The 14,244-nt window shown below is 54.9% G+C and overlaps 1 protein-coding gene across 1 annotated transcript in view; it reads left to right on the top strand.

Moving 5' to 3' along the window:
* Nucleotides 1-3,862: 3,862 nt before the first annotated feature.
* The window catches only part of LOC144720462 (uncharacterized), a 53,555-nt gene continuing 43,173 nt past the window's right edge, over nt 3,863-14,244 (top strand). The window contains exons 1-2 of the mRNA XM_078597265.1: nt 3,863-3,962; nt 4,872-5,093. Coding sequence (XP_078453391.1) covers nt 4,943-5,093 — 151 coding nt within the window. The 5' untranslated portion in view covers nt 3,863-3,962; nt 4,872-4,942. The remainder of the gene's footprint in view (nt 3,963-4,871; nt 5,094-14,244) is intronic.

A 14,244-nucleotide genomic window follows, 5' to 3' on the forward strand; every position in this document is an offset into this window, starting at 1 on the left:
CTCCCACTCACCCCACCACTCACCCCTCCACTCGCCCTCCCACTCGCCCTTCCACTCGCCCTCCCACTCGCCCTCCACTCACCCTCCCACTCACCCTCCACTCACCCTCCCACTCACCCTCCACTCACCCTCCCACTCGCCCTCCACTCACCCTCCACTCACCCTTCCACTCATCCTTCCACTCACCCTCCCACTCACCCTCCACTCGCCCTCCCACTCACCCTCCACTCACCCTTCCACTTATCGCAACTGCTATCGCACATGCTACGCACTCAATATTTAACTTCGGTCACGTGGCGTAAGGACGCGCTGGTTACAGGGGACTAATTGCTCTGAAGGAATGTCTGAATTTAAAAAAAAGTCGTTTTACATTCGTGGGGGGCGGGGGGGATAGCAGGTCTTCATCCAGCAGTGGATCGAACAAGGTCGATGGTGTTCTATGTAATTTCTGCTGCTTTTTTCTAGTTGTTACGTGGAGGAGACGGAGCGATGAAATCAGCTCGTGTGACGGTGCTGGGTGGATTTAGAATCACATCCTGCGAGGTGGCGGCGCAGGCGGCTTGCGTATGCCTTCATCCAGCAGTGGATTGACCATGGCTGCTGCTGCTGATGATGATGATGCTGATGATGATGATTGCTATTGTAATGCAAGCTATTTGGGGAGCTGCGTTGACTTCCACTACGAGGCGTGACGCCACTGTCGGTCGCATCCTCTGCTGACGGCACGATGTGTGAACGACAGTTTATCGATATGGGGCCTCTGCCGCTATACAAGTCCGGCTGTTTTCGATTCCCAGCCACGGCTACATTCAGTGATAACTGAACCATATCTGCCCCCCCCCCCCACATTACCCTTCAGCAATCCGCACTGACCAGCGTGGTGAAGTATGGTCAAACAACCGCCATAAACGACGCTACGTAGAGGGAGCCGCTCGCCCAGCAGTGGATTGACACATGAGCTGTGATTGTATAAATACGAGGTGCATCTGATGTATCATCGTGCATCACGGTGCTAAGTCGACTGTAAGCGGCCTTATGGTTCACGTGAACCCATAACATTCAATACATCAAGAATACAAAAACTCATAAAAAAAACACAAATCAATTGATCATTAAATAATTATCGATTTGCATCGATTATTCGATGAGTTTTAAGACACGCGATGTGACTGCGTGACGCTGAGTGTGTCAAGGGAGGTGTGATCTGTCATGCCGCTATATAAGGGAAGGGGGACTGAATGACCCCAGCAAGGAATTTGTAAAGTCAACATCACGCGTCGGCAAACGCATCCAATAAATATGTACACACACACAGAGAGAGGATCCCACCCACTGAGACACACCCAAACAGACCAGCCACACTGACACACAATGGCATATGTGCGAAGACGCAAAGACACACTCATATAACATGCAGACACACATTTACAAAGACACTCACACACTGACACAGATACATGCAAAGACGAAGACTGACACGAACTCAAGATACATATAAACTCTCTCACACAGACACACTTTACACACCTAAACCCACACCCACCCACACCTACATAGAGGCATACATCGACAAATATTCCCCGTGTAGCTTTCATAGACTGTTGGGGCAAGTGCTGTTAGCGAGTAGCGCCTATGAGGCACAGCACACGATGAGATGGGTGGCCAGCACCAAAGAAAAAGATCGTCCGTATAGCCTTAACATACTTTTGGGGCAAGTGCCACAAAGACAAATATCCCCTGTATAGCCTTAACATACTTTTGGGGCAAGTGCTGTTTGCCGGGGTCATTCATTCAAGGGATTGAGTGGCCAGCACTATGCCCGGCCGCCTTTGTCTCCCGAGTTGCGATGTTTACACATCGCACCAGGTACTTATTTTTTAGGCTGAGTCGACCTAGGGGATGCCTAAGACCACAAAGACAAAGATCTCCCGTGTAGCCTTAACAGACTGTTGGGGCAAGTGCTGTTTGCGAACACCTATAGAGGCCAACACGGCACACGAGGGGGTGAGTGGACAACACCACGCCCGACCGCCTTTGTCTCCCTAGTGGCGATGTTTACGCGCCGCACCAGGTACTAATTTTAAGCTGAGTCGACCTAGGGGAGGCCGAGGACCAGTTTAGCCATAACAGTCACTGGTGTTGGCCGTGAGCAGGAATCGAACTCGCGTCGCCCGATCCGTGGCGCCGCGCGATAACCGCTACGCTACCGCTCCCCCCACACACAGACACACCATAGACACCCACACACACCATAGACACACACACCATAGACACCCACACACACCATAGACACCCACACACACACCATAGACACCCACACACAATAGACACACACACACTATAGACACACACACACACCATAGACACACACACACCATAGACACCCACACACACACCATAGACACACACACACCATAGACACACACACTATAGACACACACACACACAATAGACATACACACTATAGACACCCACACACCATACACACACCATAGACACACACACAACACACACACCCACACACCATAGACACACACCATAGACACACACACACCATAGACACACACACTATAGACACACACTATAGACACCCACACACCATACACACACCATAGACACACACACAACACACACACCCACACACCATAGACACACACCATAGACACACACACACCATAGACACACACACTATAGACACACACTATAGACACCCACACACCATACACACACCATAGACACACACACAACACACACACCCACACACCATAGACACACACCATAGACACACACACACCATAGACACACACACTATATACACACACTATAGACACCCACACACCATACACACACCATAGACACACACACAACATACACACACACACAACACACACTATAGACACCCACACACCATAGACACACACACAACATACACACACACACCACACACACACACCATAGACACACACCTTAGACACACACACACACACCATAGACACACACCATAGACACACACACACCATAGACACACACACAACATACACACACACACCACACACACACACCATAGACACACACCATAGACACACACACACACCATAGACACACAACAATCACACACGGGGTTCTCAGCCCCCCCCCCCGTCCCCTCCTGCTCCCACTCCACTCGACGTCGCACTGAGCCCTCTCGTCCCGCGCGGCCGCCGGGCTCCGGGTATCGATTCATCCACAAATCGTTGCCTTCTTCTCTCCCAAGCGGCGTTTGGCAGAGAGGGGGCGTCAGAGAGAAGAGGGGAAAGAGAGAGGGAACGGAGCGGGATTGGGGGGGGTCGCCTGTACGTGCGCGCGTGTGCGCGCAAGAGCGAGCGAGCCGGGAGGATGAGAGAGCGAGAGATGGAGAGAGATGGAGAGACTGTGTAGAGGAGAGATGAACTGAGGCGCTCGCTCGGGTCTACCCCGCTCCTCCTCGTCACCCTCATTGCCCACCCCATCTCGTCGCTGCACCGAGGCGGTGGGGGGAGAGACGCGAGAAACATCGCCCGCTCTGCACTGGACGGTCGTGATAGGAGCGTGTGGTGGTGGTGGTAGGGGCTGCGGGTGCCTTGTGAACCAACGCACGGCTCTCAGCTCATCCCCTCCCCATGCCTGGTCAGCAGCATCAGCAGCAGCATCAGCAGCATCATCAGCAGCAGCGTCGTAGTCGTGGTGGTGGTGGTGGCGAGGGAGGCGCACGGGAGACTCGCGGCATCGCGAGCGTCGTGGCCAAGCCGGACTCGGGGGGAGCAGCAGCGGCACGGGGGGAGGAGGCGGGGGAGAGGGGGGCGAGTGAGCGAGAGAGTGGCGAGAGAGGGAGGCAGGGAGAGGGAGGGAGCGGGTGGTGCCAGACGAGATGTAATCGTTGGAGGCGGAGGAGGAGAGGGACGAGAGAGCGTGGTGGTGGTGGTGCCGATTCGTGCCGCGCACAGGTACAGTGCGAGAGCGTGCGGGATAGAGAGATGTAGTCTGCATGGGCCATGCGTGTGTCGGTGTGTGTGTCGGTGTGTGTGTTCTGTGCGGGAGCATGCTGCCTGCCCCTGCATGTGTCTGTATCCTGTGTGTACGTGTGAGAGAATGTGTGTGTGTATGAGAGAATGTGTGTGTGTCAGTGCGTGTCCATGTGTAAATGTACGTCGTGTCGGTGTTTGTGTGAATGTGATTTGTATGTGTGTCTGCTTGTATGTGTGTATGTAGGTGGTGTGTGTCTATATGTTATGCTACGTGTGTGAATGTGTGCATGTGTGCACTAGACTGAATAGAGGGAGCGGTGGTGCAGTGGTTCGCGCTACGCTGCGCTACGAACCCGCCGACCCGAGTTCGATTCCCGCTCACGGCCAACACCAGTGACGAGTACCTGAACAGGTCCTGGGCCTCCACTAGGTCGACTCAGCCTCAAATTAGTACCTGGTGTGGTGTGTAAACATCGCCACTGGGGAGACAAAGGCGGCCCGGCGTGGTGCTGGCCACCCACCCCCTCGTGTGCCGTGCCGGCCTTCATAGGTGCTTCTCGCTAACAGCACGTGTCCCTGTTCAGGCTACACGGAGGATCTTTGTCTTGTGCATCCCATTCAGGTAGACGAAGGTCCCATCAGTGCTGCACGGATCCATTAACCGTCACAACCACATCCGCCCATCCATCGATCCCTCCGTCTCTCTTAATATCTTCCCGATTGCCTCTCCCCTCGTGTCCATCCCGCGTGTCTATCCGCGTGTCCGTTCGTTCAGCGCTCTCTGTCCTTCCATTGCCTGTCCGTCCATCATCTACAAGTCCGTCCATCATCCGTCCGTCTGTCTGTCCGCCTGTGTTCTCGCCCCACGTGTGCGCGCGTCACCACCAGGCGGGCCATGTGAGAAGTCGCTCCCCTCCACTCCGAGGGCCCCTGGCGCTGCTCGCGGCCCCCGCGTCTGCATGGAGGGGACAGCCGGGGTCCTGGGGTCAGCGAGGGGGTCCCGCGCCCCCCACGGGACCCTCCGGTGGACGGGGTGGAGGCTGCCACCCCTGCCCCCCCTCATCCCCCTGATCTTCATCCCGGTCATCTCCGCCGCAGCCGCACTGAGCCGTGAGTCGCGGGGTTCCACGTCATGCGATGGTGGCGATGATGGCGATAGTGGTGATGATGGCGATGGTTGTGATGGTGGTGATGATGATAGCGATGGTGGTGATGGTGGTGATGATGATAGCGATGGTGGTGATGGTGGTGATAATGGTGATGGTGACGATGGTGGTGATGTTGCATCATATGTTCATACTACATAGAGTAACTACTTTAAACGGTGCAGTTTGTTACTGACCGCATGGCATGCAACATTGTACGTCGAACTCATGCTGCTTACAGGGGATTGGTGCTCAGCTCAGGCCTGAAGCGCCACGCGGCTCGCGGGACGTGTCTCTCGATCAGAGTTAACGCGTGTGTGGAATCGAGCGAGTTTATCATTAGTATACGAACTTGGGGACAGAGATGGCGATGCGAGGAGGGAATTGCAGAGCGGAGTAGTGGGAATGGAGATGCAGAAAGAGAAGGGAGGTGATCTGCAGTGTGGCGAGTGGGGCGGCTGAGTGGGTGCGACGTGCAAGCATCGCCGCTGGGGAGACAAAGGCGGCCGGGCGTCGTTTTGGCCACCTACCCGCTCGTGTGACGTACCGGCCTTCATAGGTGCTCGCTAACAGCACTTGCCCCAAAAGTCTGTTACGGCTATATGGGGGATCTTTGTTGCTTGTTTGTTGTGACCTGCAGTGTGGGAGTTGGGTGTGTGGGTGGCTGAGTGGGTGGGCGAGTGAGTTGTGTGAGTGGGTGGCTGAGTGGGTGGGTGAGTGAGTTGGGTGAGTGGGTGGCTGAGTGGGTGGGCGAGTGAGTTGTGTGAGTGGGTGGCTGAGTGGGTGGGCGAGTGAGTTGTGTGAGTGGGTGGCTGAGTGGGTGGGTGAGTGAGTTGGGTGAGTGGGTGGCTGAGTGGGTGGCTGAGTGGGTGGGCGAGTGAGTTGTGTGAGTGGGTGGCTGAGTGGGTGGGTGAGTGAGTTGGGTGAGTGAGTTGGGTGAGTGGGTGGCTGAGTGGGTGGGCGAGTGAGTTGGGTGTGTGGGTGGCTGAGTGGGTGGGCGAGTGAGTTGTGTGAGTGGGTGGCTGAGTGGGTGGGTGAGTGAGTTGGGTGAGTGGGTGGCTGAGTGGGTGGGCGAGTGAGTTGGGTGTGTGGGTGGCTGAGTGGGTGGGCGAGTGAGTTGTGTGAGTGGGTGGCTGAGTGGGTGGGTGAGTGAGTTGGGTGAGTGGGTGGCTGAGTGGGTGGGCGAGTGAGTTGTGTGAGTGGGTGGCTGAGTGGGTGGGTGAGTGAGTTGGGTGAGTGGGTGGCTGAGTGGGTGGGCGAGTGAGTTGTGTGAGTGGGTGGCTGAGTGGGTGGGTGAGTGAGTTGTGTGAGTGGGTGGCTGAGTGGGTGGGTGAGTGAGTTGGGTGAGTGGGTGGCTGAGTGGGTGGGCGAGTGAGTTGTGTGAGTGGGTGGCTGAGTGGGTGGGTGAGTGAGTTGGGTGAGTGAGTTGTATGAGTGGGTGGCTGAGTGTGTGGGCGAGTGAGTTGTGTGACACTGCAGTGTGGTGGTGCTGGTGGTGGATGAGCCGAGACGGTCACTGTCTGGTAGAGACGAAGTCCTCCACATGGCTGGAGGAATCGAGGAGTGAAGTCCACCATCTCTCTCTCTCTCATGTGGCACGTGCAGAGCAGCTAACAGATGCTTAACAATTGCTCGACGTGCAACTGGTCGCCACGTGCAACTGGTCGCCACGTGCAACTTGTTGCTTGCATTTTCTTTTGCACAAGAATGCAGAGCGCGGTAAATCTGGAGAGTTGATCCTACAGATTACAACTCCCCTTCCCAACCACGATACGGGCTCCGGGAAGGAGACTCCTTCCTTACACGGGGTCTCAGAGACCCCCCCTCACCCCCCCCCCTTTTTTTAAATTCCCGTATTCTTCGGATTGTAAGACGCTCCAGAAAGTAAGACGCACCCAATACTTGTGTCCTGCGTCAATAGAGTTACACAGATTTGGTCTCCATATCTCTCACACACACACACTGCCAACTATCGGAGTAAAACCTTCCCTCTAACACACGGCAGGAACACGTGCGTCTTATATATGATAGTTACAGCACTTTGTCACGCCACGTGTTTCGAGGCCTCTCCATGCTGTGTACGGCTATTGGGGGTTGTTTGACCATACTTCACCACGCTGGTCAGTACGGGTCGGTGAAGGCAAATTGGGGTTGGGTCGTGACCAGCTCAGAGAGGGCACTCGCCACTCAGCGTGAGCCCTGGCCTCGTGTCGAACTAAGTTGGCCTGCGCTTCTTAGATCACAGTCGCCTAACTACTGCAACAACAGCCGCCATTCGCCACTAAGTGGCGGTGACGTCACCACGGCGCTTGTGCCAGGCTAGGTGCACGTTGAGGCCACGTGAAGTGTCGAACGCCCGCTGGCAGGAGGTCACAGGGCAGACCCAGGTGCCACAGGTCGACTGAGATGATTGGCTGATGCACCACCTGTGCCCCCTACTGTGCCAACTTGCTGTGCCTTAGCCACCCGGCGCTCCGCCCGTTGTTGTGAGGCGTCGCTCCTCTGCCCTCCGTTGTTGTTGGAGGGCGACTGCCTCCAACTGCCCAGTAGCAGCGTCCTAACTACTGCACCACCACCACCACCCCCACCACCCCCACTACCACCCCCACCCCCACCACCACGGCCACCACCATCACCACCACCACCACCCCCACCACCACGGCCACCACCACGGCCACCACCATCACCATCACCACCACCACCACCACCACCACCACGGCCACCACCACCCCCACCATCACCACCACCACCACCCCCACCACCCCCACCACCACCACCACCACCCCCACCACCATCACCACCACCACTTTGTGGGTCTCATCAGCGCGTGTTTGGCTCTGGCTGCCACTCGGAGCCGTCTCATGGCTCGAGTTGGTTTCCATTGACTCGGCCTCACGTGACCCCCCCCCTCCCCCCCGTTCTGTGTAGCCTACACCGGCTGTTGGGGCAAGTGCTGTTAGCGAGCACCTATTAAGGTTGTTTCGGGCAGTGGCCCTTCTACACAGCACATAGACAGGTCAGTCTCGGCGCTGCCAAGAATGGCCATAATATTTTATAATGATCATGTACTGTGACTCGTTTTCCTTTGAAGGGCACATTGTTGTTATTGGCGAATGTGTTGCTGCTGTTGTTGTTGTTGATTGCGTACCGCTGCCAACGCAACAGCATCACAGCGCTCGTCACGGGGTTCTAGGGCGCCGCACGGACCTTGACACTGCGATGTGAGCCGTGCCTGGGAGGCGAACCTCTGCCCCACCGCTCCCCCAAACAACAGAATCAGACTCACACACACACTCACACACACTCTCACTCGCACTCTCACACACTCACACACACTCTCACACACTCTCACACTCACACACTCTCACACACTCACACACACACTCACACACACTCTCACACACTCTCACACACACTCACACACACACACACACTCTCACACACACTCACACACTCTCACACACACTCTCACACACACACACTCACACACACTCTCGCACTCACACTCTCCCACACACTCTCACACTCTCTCACACACTCTCACACACAATCTCACACACAATCTCACACACACTCTCACACACTCTCACACAAAGTTAACTTTTTTCAGATAGTTCGCTCATTTTGGTATTCTCCCAAGTCGCATATCCCAAGTCGCTATCATCAGGCAGGGGAAGGAGTTCTCGACTTGCCGGCACGCTCTGCAGGAGCTTCACAGAAGGGGACGACGCTGCTCTGTGGTCTTTATACCCCACTTGGTAATTTCCTGTCTATTTGTTTTCTCAATCAAATTTGTAAAATATTTGGACACTGACGCCTGTGCACACAGCGGGCCCATCTCTCTTATTCCCGAAGAACGTCCCTGTAACGATGCCCACGGCGTTAACAACACGACGTAACGCCCACGAAGTTAACAACATGACGTAACGCCCACGAAGTTAACAACATGACGTAACGCTCACGAAGTTAACAACATGACGTAACGCCCACGAAGTTAACAACATGACGTAACGCTCACGAAGTTAACAACATGACGTAACGCTCACGACGTGAACAACACGACGTAACGCCCACGAAGTTAACAACATGACGTAACGCCCACGAAGTTAACAACACGACGTAACGCTCACGAAGTTAACAACATGACGTAACGCCCACGAAGTTAACAACATGACGTAACGCTCACGAAGTTAACAACATGACGTAACGCTCACGAAGTTAACAACATGACGTAACGCCCACGAAGTTAACAACACGACGTAACGCTCACGAAGTTAACAACATGACGTAACGCTCACGAAGTTAACAACATGACGTAACGCTCACGAAGTTAACAACATGACGTAACGCCCACGAAGTTAACAACATGACGTAACGCTCACGAAGTTAACAACATGACGTAACGCCCACGAAGTTAACAACATGACGTAACGCTCACGAAGTTAACAACACGACGTAACGCTCACGAAGTTAACAACATGACGTAACGCTCACGAAGTTAACAACACGACGTAACGCTCACGAAGTTAACAACATGACGTAACGCCCACGAAGTTAACAACACGACGTAACGCTCACGACGTGAACAACACGACGTAACGCTCACGAAGTTAACAACACGGCGTTAACAACACGACGTATAGCCCAGGGCGCTAACATCACGACGTAACGTCTACGGCGTTAACCAGGAGGAGCCGCGAGGATTCGAACCGCAGAAACCTCCGCCACCAAGTGGCCCAGTCAGTCCGAGCAAGACGATTTCCATGCCTCGCCTTTAAATATTAACAGCGCGCCGCGTGCCGAGCAGCAGCCAGCCGCAACCATTCCGACACTCAACACCGACGCAGTCCCCCCCCCACCCCCCTCGCTCTCTCCCCCCGCAACTGGCACGATTTGTAAGCAGCTGCTCCGCTTCACACGCCGGCATCCCCAGCCAAGACCCACCCCCCCATCCCGTGCCAGTCCACTGCTGGATGAGGTCATCCTCTCGCCCACGCCGTGTCGATCAATCGCGTTGGACGATTTGGTGGTTTGACCATACTTCACCACGCTGGTCCAGTGCCGGTTGGTGAAGCGTGGTGGGGAGGGGACGGCACTGCCGGGGTTGTGTGTGTGTGTGGTGTCGCTCGACACTGATGTTCGCTGTGGCAGGGAATCGAACTAGGGTCACGGGATCACCGCTGAAGCACCGCTACCAAGGGGTTGTAGTAGTGATATAAAATACCCGGAATATGTAAACTGGAGGAATCCGATGAGCTCTATTTCACAGATGTCCAGTGTAAACCATGACAGCCCCTGTGTCAATCCACTGCAGGGTGAAGGCCGCCTCCCCACGCAGTGCGATCACGTGGTCTGACCATACTTCACCACTCTAGTCATCAATGTGGGGTTGTGGTTTTGTCTTCATGATGCACTGCCCTGTGTTGCCCGCCACGTGACCCCGCAGCCTGTGGCACCTGTGATACCCACGTGGACACAGTTCCAGCGCACGGGCACGGCTCTCCACGCTCCTCCCACGCGGAGCGCTGCCGCGTTGATTGGTCAAACATCGCCATGCAACAGGAGCTGCGTTTCATTTCAGCCTTTGGAATTATTTTATGTTAGCCACGACACATCCATCTCGCCTTATTTTGTTCTCATACACACACACTGTATAAACCTGTTCATGGGATTATGGGGCACAATAACACAGGATAATTGTGGATAAGCGTGCATGTTGTACTCTAGTGGTAGTGCCTTACGCCGATAATGCCGACTCCCAAGTCAGCCGAAGAGCAGCGTTCCGGGAGAATATCGTGAGAGAACTCAAGCCCTGAGCAGGACCCTCCTGAAAGAGAGTCTGAGACACAATGAGACCTTCGTGGGTGAGCAGTGGAGGGCATTGTAACTGATTATTATTGTTGTTATTACTACTTCTGTGTTGTTATTATTGTTGATGTCACTACTATTGTTGATGTAATGTATTGGGGGTGGAGGTGGGGTCGGGATGAGATTCCTAGACTGGATGAGGCGGATCCACGCGCTCTGTAATAAATCACGGGGCGCTCATTAAAATAGTGGAGGCGTAGGGAGTCAAGGAGGAGGGGGAGAGAGCGAGGGGAGAGTGAGGGGAGAGCGAGGATGCTGGCTGAGACACTGCCCGAGGTGCGGGGTATAAGTCACATCACACTCGCCATTCTCACCACTTCCACCACGACAACAACCACTATCATCGCCATCATCGTCCTCACTCATGGCTGTGATGCACGCGGTGGGTGAGTGAATGAAAAGAGCATTCGAGTGCTCGCGGTCGTGAGTGAGTGGGTTCTAGAAGGAGCGAGTGAGGGAGGAAACGAGCGATCGAGCGAGGAGTGACTTGATTGAGGAAGGACAGCGAGTCTGAAGGAATGAATGAGTCTGGAGAAGAGTGAGCGAGTGAGTGACTGGGTAAGGGAGCAACTGAGCGAGTGAAGAGATGAGTGGGTGAATTGAGTAAATTAATACAATGGAGTGAATGAGTTCGTGAGAGCGATGAGAGATTTAGAGAGCAGGCAGAGCAGGTGAATGAGTGAGTGAGCGAGCGAGGGAGCGAGTGATGTAGCGATTGTGTGAGTGCGGGAATGAGTTACAAGGGGAGGTCACTGTGGGGAGAATGGAGTTCAATGTAATCTCCTCTTCTTCACGTGACCTACTTTATGCTATTAACTTCACAGAGCCATCGATTACAACAGCGGTCCTGATCTACACAGAGGAGTCTCGCCGAGTCTATGACATCTATTTGCGCGAGAGTCCTGCTTGGGACAGTCTGTCCAGCTCCCTTGTCGAAGTACATCACCCGTCTCAGGCGGGAATAAACCATAAAGCTTGGGGAAAAACCCAAGCGCATATACGAGGATTGCAGTTGCTGCGGGACGAGACTCAGGGCGGCGTGGCATCCAGGGGGAGGTAACGCGCCTGAGAGGGCATCCGGCGTGGTGTCTGCTCGCACTGCGGGTGCCAGGTGGGTTGCTCCATCCAAGGGATTCTTTTTCAGCACAGCTGGTCGGTTCGAAGCAGGTGGCACTTGACGAGAGGTAGTCACATCCGCAGCGAGAGGCACCCTGGACGTGGTGGGCCGGGACCCGGGTGAAGTTGAAGGGCCCTGGTGGTTGGTGGTCGTGGTGGCGATGAGCCTGTGAGAGTGGTTGGCCACGTACGGTGCGAAAGAAGTTAAACATATATTCGTGTCACCTGCGTAACAATGGGAAGATCTAACGCCGGCTGGCGATGGTAGTGGGGTTGGGGTTGGTGGTGGGGTTGGTGGTGGTAGTGATGGAAGGGGAGGTGGTCGCGATGGTGATGGTAGGGGCTGTGTCGGTGGTGGCTGTGATGATGGAGGCGATGGTGGTAATGAGATTTGAGAGCAAGCCTGTGAGAGATGGCGATGACGGCTTTGGGGAGGTCTCGATCCAGCAGTGGATTGGTCAAAACTGATGGTGTTGGGAGAGGGCAGAGAGAGAGAGAATGCGAGAGTGAGGGCGAGCGAGGCGGCTGCAGTAGCCCAGGCTTGCGTGAAGGAGGAGATGGAGCTGGTGGTGGTGGCCGATTGGCTTCTCAGAAGCGAAACGTTGACTCGTGGGTTCTCTTCGTCGCCGCTTCTCAGCACCGACGACAATTGACCCTGAAGGTTCAATTGCCGTGGCCGCGTTCGCCGAGTGCGTGCGCGGAGTGCGCGAGACCACGGGGCAGTGCCAGCGGCGGTGCGGCCTTCACCGCGATTGACCCACACGGCTGCACACATTGCACGGAGTGTGCAAGATCACATTGATGGGGAGGGGCGCGGGGGGGTAGAGGGGGGAAGGAGGAGGAGGGGGGCCACAGTGGTGAGCGCATCGCAATATCAATATTCTCCCGGACCTCCCGAGTTCGATTCCCGGCCACCAACAGCAGTGGCGCTTGATATCTGAAGCGGTCTTGGGGCGCGCCTCTCAACCAACCCGAGCTGGACAATGTTGTGAAGTTTGGGCAAACGGCACTCGATGTATTGCTGCATGGCGAGCCCGGGAGAGATGGCAGCAGCGGCTCTGGGAGAGGGGAGGAGGGAGAATGTTCCAGCAGTGGATCGATCAAGGCTAATAATCACGTGCTGTTTGTATCTATAATAGATGTCGTTTGCTGAAATTTTATCTTCTCATTAATAAACAAAATTCCATCATTTATTTAGCGGCCCTCCTGTTTGTCTCGAGATGATTGGTCCGGACATCCTTAATTGGCACGTGGGGAGGTTGACGCGGATCGCGTAATTGTTCATTACGGGTGATTATCAATAACGCGCGCGCCGCCGCGTGTCTGCCCGCATAGCCGGGTTCGAGGGGACACGCGGGCTGCCGTCACGAGGCTGTCGGTAGAAAGCGAGCAGCAGTTTCGCGTACAGCATAGCACTCAGATATAGCAGGTACACGTTCACACACACGCACAACATATTACACACAGACCGAGACACACACAAACATATATTTTCTCACTTTGGTCCGATGCAGAAGTAGAGCGATACTGTCTTATGATCACTCATTCATACACGTACACATGCGCACATGCCTGCATCTATTTCTTCGCTTTGATCTCATCCAGCTGTGGATAAACATGAGCACGCATACACACACACGTGCTGGGTGCCTCCGTGCTCATATCCATGCATCCATATCCATGCATAAGCACGTGCATTCATACACACGTGGACATGAGCACGTACACACACACACCTGCAAGGTATGCATGTACACGTACACACACACACGTGCTGGGTGTAGACACACACACACGTGCTGGGTGTAGACACACACGTGCTGGGTGTAGACACACACACACGAGCTGGGTGTAGACACACACACGTGCTGGGTGTAGACACACACACACGTGCTGGATGTAGACACACACGTGCTGGGTGTAGACACACACACACACGAGCTGGGTGTAGACACACACACACGAGCTGGGTGTAGACACACACACGTGCTGGATGTAGACACACACACACGTGCTGGGTGTAGACACACACGTGCTGGGTGTAGACACACACACACGAGCTGGGTGTAGACACACACACGTGCTGGATGTAGACACACACGTGCTGGGTGTAGACACACACACACGTGCTG

This window comes from Lampetra planeri, chromosome 8, assembly GCF_965212315.1.
Source record: "Lampetra planeri chromosome 8, kcLamPlan1.2.h2, whole genome shotgun sequence".
In the NCBI taxonomy this organism is placed as follows: Eukaryota; Metazoa; Chordata; class Hyperoartia; order Petromyzontiformes; family Petromyzontidae; genus Lampetra; species Lampetra planeri.